Source organism: Triticum aestivum, chromosome 6B (assembly GCF_018294505.1).
Source record: "Triticum aestivum cultivar Chinese Spring chromosome 6B, IWGSC CS RefSeq v2.1, whole genome shotgun sequence".
NCBI lineage: Eukaryota > Viridiplantae > Streptophyta > Magnoliopsida > Poales > Poaceae > Triticum > Triticum aestivum.
This window is the reverse complement of record NC_057810.1, coordinates 542,831,138-542,838,026: the sequence shown is the minus strand read 5'-3', so window position 1 is coordinate 542,838,026 and position 6,889 is coordinate 542,831,138. Positions and strand designations below refer to the sequence as shown.

Below are 6,889 nucleotides of genomic sequence, written 5' to 3'. Positions count from 1 at the left end.
ATGCTCCACACATTCAAATGTTGATAAATTCCAAGATGAAAAAGGGAGTGTATATGTTGGACAAAGAACATCTTCCTTTGTTGCCTGACTTTGAGGACAACACAGTTGTCATGGATGCTGAAGATCCCACTTCAGTTGAAGCTCATGGGAAGAAGAAGAAAGCCAAAGCAGAGAAAGTAGCAAAGATGCCCACTGCTGCAGAAGCTTTAGAAATGTTTCTCAAGTCAAAGCAAGACCAGCTTGGATATCTGATTCAAGCAACCTGGAGGATTGAGAAAGGACTGGCCACCCTGACTCAGAACCAGGAGAGCTTGGAGAATCATTGAGCCAAAATTCTATGATCTAGACATGAAAGTGATTGAGATACAAACAGCTGTTGAAGAGATCCAGGAAGAAGAAGAGGAGAGGAAGGGCAAATCAACTACACAGGTGTTCCACAGAGTACCTAGAGGACAGAGGTCAACAAACTTATGGGCATCCTTGAAGACAGTAGGCCAATAAAAACTAGACTACAATACCTTGTGTGTAGTTCTAACTCCCGCATGATGTTCTTCATAGGCCTCGGAGTGACATTTCCGTAGGATTTGTTCCTGTTCATGCTCAGGTATACAACGTCTAATAATACCATCTACTCCTTTGTAAAGATGTGGGTCATCCCAAAAGTAATGTCTTAAATCGTCGAAGAATTTTTTTTCTTTTGTTGGTATGTGAAACTGGGTGGTATAAATTTAGCAACAATCTAATTAGCATAGTCAGCATACCAAGGAGTATTAGGAGAGGTGTTTATGATAGCTAGCTATTCTTCAGGGAAACTATCATCAATAGCTAGTGGGTCACCAAGAATATTTTCTAACCTAGACAAGTTGTTAGCTACTGGGTACTCAGCTCCTTTCCTATTAGTGATGTGTAAGTCAAATTCTTGTAGCAAGAGAACCCACCTAATGAGTCTAGGTTTAGCATCTTTTTTCCATAAGATATTTAATAGCAACATGATCAGTGTGAACAATTACTTTAGAGTCAACTATATAAGATCTGACTTTATCACAAGCAAACACAACAGCTAAAAATTCTTTCTCAGTAGTAGCATAATTTCTTTGGGCACTGTCTAGAGTTTTACTAGCGTAGTGAATAACATTTAATTTCTTATCAACTCTTTGTCCTAGAATAGCACCAACAACATAATCACTAGCATCACACATAATTTCAAAAGGCAGGTTCCAATCAGGTGGTTGAACAATAGATGCAGGAGTTAAGGCTTTCTTAAGTGTTTCAAAGGCTTCTACACAATCATCATAAAAAACAAATGGAACATCCATTTGTAAAAGATTGGTAAGAGGCCTAGAAATTTTTAGATAAATCTTTAATTAACCTCCTATAGAAACCAACATGACCAAGAAAACTACGAATACCTTTAATGTCTTTAGGACATGCCATTTTCTCAATTACATCAACTTTAGCTTTATCCACCCCAATACCTCATTCAGAAATTTTATGCCACAAGACAATGTCTTCATTAACCATAAAGTGCCACTTCTCCCAATTCAAGACAAGATTAGTTTGTTCACATCTCTACAAAACTCAATCAAGGTTGCTTAAGCAATCATCAAAATAAGTTCCATAAATAGAAAAAACATCAATGAAAACCTAAAAAATCTTTTCACAAAAATCAGAGAATATAGCAGTCATACATCTTTGAAAGGTAGCAGGTGCATTACATAAACCAAAAGGCATATGTCTAACATCAGTTCCGAAAGGACAAGTAAAGGTGGTTTTCTCTTGATCAAGTTGTGAAACGGGTATTTGAGAAAAACCAGAATATCCATCAGGAAAACAAAAGTGTGTCTGCTTAGATAGTCTTTCTAGCATTTGATCAATAAAAGGCAGAGGGTAATGATCTTTATCTAGTAGCTTTATTTAATTTTCTAAAATCAGTTACCATTCTATAGCCAGTAACAATTCTTTGTGGAATGAGTTCGTTTTTATCATTAGGAACAACAGTAATACCTCCTTTCTTAGGGACACATTGAATGCGACTTACCCATCTACTATTAGCTATGAGATAGATTATACCTACTTCTAGAAGTTTTAATATTTTAGCTCTTACCACTTCTTTCATTTTGGGATTTAATCAATGTTGATGATCAACAACTGGTTTAGCATCAGGTTCCATATTGATCGTGTGCTCATAGAAAGTGGGACTAATGCCCTTAAGATCATCAAGAGTATATCCAATAGCAGCACAGTGCTTCCTCAGAGTTTTTAATAATCTTTTATCTTCATGCTTTATAAGGTTAGCACTAATAATAACGAGACATATCTTCTTTTCATCAACATAAGCATACTTCAAAGTGTTAGGTAATTGCTTTAATTCAAACATAGGATCACCTTTAGGTGGAGGAGGACCTCCTAGAGTTTCAATAGGCAAATTGTGTTTAAGGATAGGTTGTTGGTCAAACAATATTTTGTTTATTTCATTTCTTTCATTTAAGTGCATATTATTTTCATGGTCTAGCAAGTATTGTTCTAGTGGATCAGTAGGAGGTACGGCAATAGAAGCAAGACCAATTATTTCATCTTTACTAGGTGATTCTTTTTCACAAGGTTGTCTATGAAACTTAGAGAAATTAAAATCATGAGACACATCACTAAAACTAACACTGACGGTTTCTTTCTCACAATCTATCTTAGCATTGACAATGTTCAAGTAAGGTCTACCAAAAATAATGGGATAAAAGTCATCTTGTGGGGAACCAAGAACTAGAAATTTAGTAGGGTATTTTTTTCCCACAAAATAATTTAATATCTCTAACAATCCCAAGTGGTGTGATGGTATCTCTATTAGCAATTTTAATAGTAACATCTATGTCTTCTATTTTAGCGGGTGGTATATCATTCATAATTTCTTGGTATAAACTAAAAAGGATAGCAATCACACTAGCACCTAAGTCACATAAACCATGATAACAATGATCTCCTATTTTAACTGAGATGACATGCATGTCAACAACATGCTTGTTCTTATCTTTAGTATTGGGTTTGGCAATTCTAGCAGCTTCATCACAGAAGTAGATAACATGCCCATTTATATTTTTTACCAAGAGATCTTTAACCATAGAAACACTTGGTTCTACTTTAATTTGTTCAGAGGGTTTGGATGATTTAATATTAACTAGGACAATGCCCGTGCGTTGCACCAGGGGCATATGTATTTTAGTGGTTCAACTTCAATCATGTCTAAGGTATATATTTATGATCCTCATGCACATCATATGTCATTGTCGTGTTCTTCTCCTTGCGCATCCATCTTCTCGGTTCCTTGTTGTGGGCGTCCCTCTCATCCCTGTTCAGTAGCACGATCTACAGTGCACTCTTCTTGAGCAAGCTCTGGTGCTCCAGCAACTGACTCATTAGGATCTGCATTAATATTTACAGGCGTAGCTAAAATCCTTGTGCCTTGCTACAGACAACAATATTTGTTGCAAAAATAAACCTTTATGTGGAGCTACCTGGCATGATATATTATGACACCAAATAGTACTTTGCATACTTGTGGAACTTAATTTTGTAGGAACATAAGTACAAAGGTGTACCATAGGCATATCACACGGAGCAATAATCACAAAAGCAATATCTCCCATTTCACAATTCAAGAAATAAAATGAATTTATCAGATTGTTTTGCAATGTGCATATTTACATTAGATGATCTGAACTCTTTACAAAGGTAACCATGTTTGACATTTTTCCTTGAAACATTATAGAGCGGGTGTGAAAACATGATAACCTTCACTGACAAGAAAATAATAATACTCAAATATCTGAAACCTCAAAGATACAAAGCTCGGATTGTCGATGGACTCGGAAGCTGATGTGGTTGGTATACTTCAACACTGGTTGTACTCAATGTTGTCCAACTTCATAGCAGTGTAACTCTTCAGAGTATACATCAAAAACTAATTCAGGCCCTAGCACAACACTACAAGAAGGAAAATGTCATAAGTAGCAGGGACATGACAAATTCAACAACATCTATTAAAGGGATCTATACATGGGCGGTACTCGCTTCCCATTGCCATTCTCGAGCAAAAGCATGTTGGGCACGTCACCTGGAAAGCACCAACATGCATGAATTACGGTAGTGTGGGCAGTGAGCATAAATTTAACCTGCACAACGTTATCTACAACGACTCCCAACTCAAGTACGATAGAAAAATTGGTTGTTTTTCAATCTAATCTTCCAAAAAACATCAAACCGAGTATTGTGAAAATAAGATGGGATTAAACAATATACCTTTTCAACCTGCAATTCTTTAATCTTGACGATTTTCCTCACCCATCTCAAAGAATTGACAATTTATTATGAGGAAAGAAATAGTGTATATTTGTCATTGACATGATAGAAAAGGAACACATCTCAATGAAACCAATTTGTATGTACGGACTGATCTAATGCGTCAAAACAACTATACAATCTCTAGACAGTTGAATGAGAATCATGCCTAATACAAATTATTACTTATATGCTTACGAAGATACTATGGACATGTTTACCTTTAACCGAGCCGCACAAGTGATCTTGAAGAGTTTATTCATTCACGGAATGATGATGACCATGTCGGCTCCCTCCGGTGCCTCCCGAACTGAACATAGGGGTGGTTGTCCTGAGAGACAGGTGGCAAAACATGACCAGTGGCGTATGATCCATAGACAGCAAGGCCCATGGCCGAGGATCCAAAGACGCCCGGATGGGCACTGTGGCAGTCCAAAGAGACAAACCAAGCTATGGCGGCCCCTTGTGTCCCGGATGTGTAAGCGGTCATATCCCAATTCTGCACAAACACAGAAAATATTACAACAGGAAATATGTGAACTTGCAATGTATAGCTTATTCTAAACATTTTTGCATTCACCTAGAATGAATAAAATGTCAGACTGGAGCTAATCGACTGTCGTATATGAACTTAATCAAACCTTAATATATGATGCAGAAATATGTAGCGGTTTGCAGTTGATGCATGCAAATAAAAGTTTAGATGTACAATTAAGTAAAATTGTCAAACAAACAATGGTGAACTCAAATATCAGTTTAATTTGCTACCGGATCTTTCTCAAAACCACGCCCTGGAATGAAGCGCTCCATCTCACAAAGCATCATCAAGTGCAACTTTAAGTTTCCAAAATGCTAAACCGATAGACCACCTCCAAGTTCCAACTTAATAAAACGTTATGCTCACACAAACCAAGTTAAAGTGAAGCATTCTCTATTTGGCTTAGAACTGCTTGGCATGGGATAAAAACCATCTGTTCGAAGCATGCATGTCACCTTATCTTATATATAAAGCAATAGGCCAGTGAATTACCATGCCGACCTCAGCAGCATCGACAACAAGCACAACCCTATCCGCTAGCCCAAGAGCAGAAATCATCTCGTTAGAAAAATTGACATGCATAGGCGCATCCATGATATTGAGGCACAACCTTGACGAAATCCTATTTGCTTCAGTTAAGAGCAATATTCTCCTTGTTTCTTTCCTGCAGAACTTGGAATGAAAATCAGGAAGTAAAATCCAACATTGACATGGACGCATTTTGCTGCTAATCTAGTAATTGAAACAACTGAAAGAAACAACACTCCCAGAATGCATTACAGGATCGTGTAGCAGTCACCACAAAGGCTAACAATACAGAACTCGCCTAGGATTGACTTACCTGCACCACGAAAAAAACAATTGGATTAAAGAACAACATTCAGAAAAATAAAATAAAAATGATAATGAATTTAAAGATTGATAGAGGGAAAATATAATGCATCGTCCTGTATTTAGCAGCAGCAGCACATACACAGAATTTTGCAGCTGTAGCATACACAAAACGACAGCAGTAGCAGCAATCTCCTCTTCCCCATCCACTGCCCTGGCCAGCTCCAAGCTCAAGTGCCCAACCACCACCGCCAGGCACTTCCCCACACACAGAATTTTGAAGATAATTAAACTGAAAATCTTTATCTTTACCTACCAGATAAAAAAATTTGGTTTTCACAAAGAAAAGCGTGAACAAGTTCTTCCTAACCAGATGGTTCAATAATCATTGACCTTGTGAAACTTGATACACCTGGACAGCAACACAGGAAGATGTAAAATTTCAGAGATGAGGTTGAATATAGCAACAACAAAAGGAATTGGACGTCAGGAAGCAGGTGAACCGAGGCATGAACCAACGTCGGCAGCGCCCTCCATTAATCTGCTAGGTCGGGGGCGCATCGGCCCACTTGCGGGAGAGGCAGGGAGGCGGACATGGCACGACATTTTGGAGGGAGGCGACCATGGCATGGGACGGCGCGGCGGCTGCGCGCGGCGCCGGCGCTCGGGAAGACGGATAACCATGGAGGCCCGCGGAGCGAGGCATAGACTTATAGATCTGGTTGCATAGAGGCCCACTTGCGGGAGAGGCAGGGAGGTGGCCATGCCAGGTCGTTCTGGAGGGAGGCGGCCATGGCATGGGACGGCGGCGGCCGAGCGCGGCGCCGGCGCTGGAGAAGACGGCGGACCATGGAGGCCGCGCGGAGCGAGGCGGAGACGCACGGATCTGGCCGCTCCCAGGTCAGATCGGGCCGCAGTGGAGCTCCACATCGGGATCCATGGTGTTCCATCAGGATCCATGGGCCAGAGACAAGATTTGTGAGAGAGAGGAAAGGAAAGGAGAAGGGAGAAGAGGAGAGACAGGGCGCGCGGGAGGGCTTACTGGACGAAGGCTGGAGGTCGGGAGCGGTCAGCGGTGGCGCTGGACGCCGGAGTGAGATGCAAGCTAAAGGGAGAAAACCGTGATGGAGAAAACCGGAAGGGGGGAAAGAAAATCAAGTGGGCCGAGAGGTGTTGACAAACGTAAGAGGG

The 6,889-nt window shown here is 40.0% G+C and overlaps 1 protein-coding gene across 1 annotated transcript; it reads right to left on the bottom strand.

Annotated features, from left to right (window-relative positions):
* Positions 1–4,583: 4,583 nt before the first annotated feature.
* On the bottom strand, positions 4,584–5,473 carry LOC123134386 (uncharacterized). Its single transcript, XM_044553649.1, has 2 exons — positions 5,360–5,473; positions 4,584–4,828 (listed from the first exon to the last, which is right to left on the bottom strand). Exons 1-2 carry the CDS (start codon positions 5,459–5,461, stop codon positions 4,589–4,591), a joined length of 342 nt encoding a protein of 113 aa, XP_044409584.1. The 5' UTR covers positions 5,462–5,473; the 3' UTR covers positions 4,584–4,588.
* Positions 5,474–6,889: the final 1,416 nt, after the last annotated feature.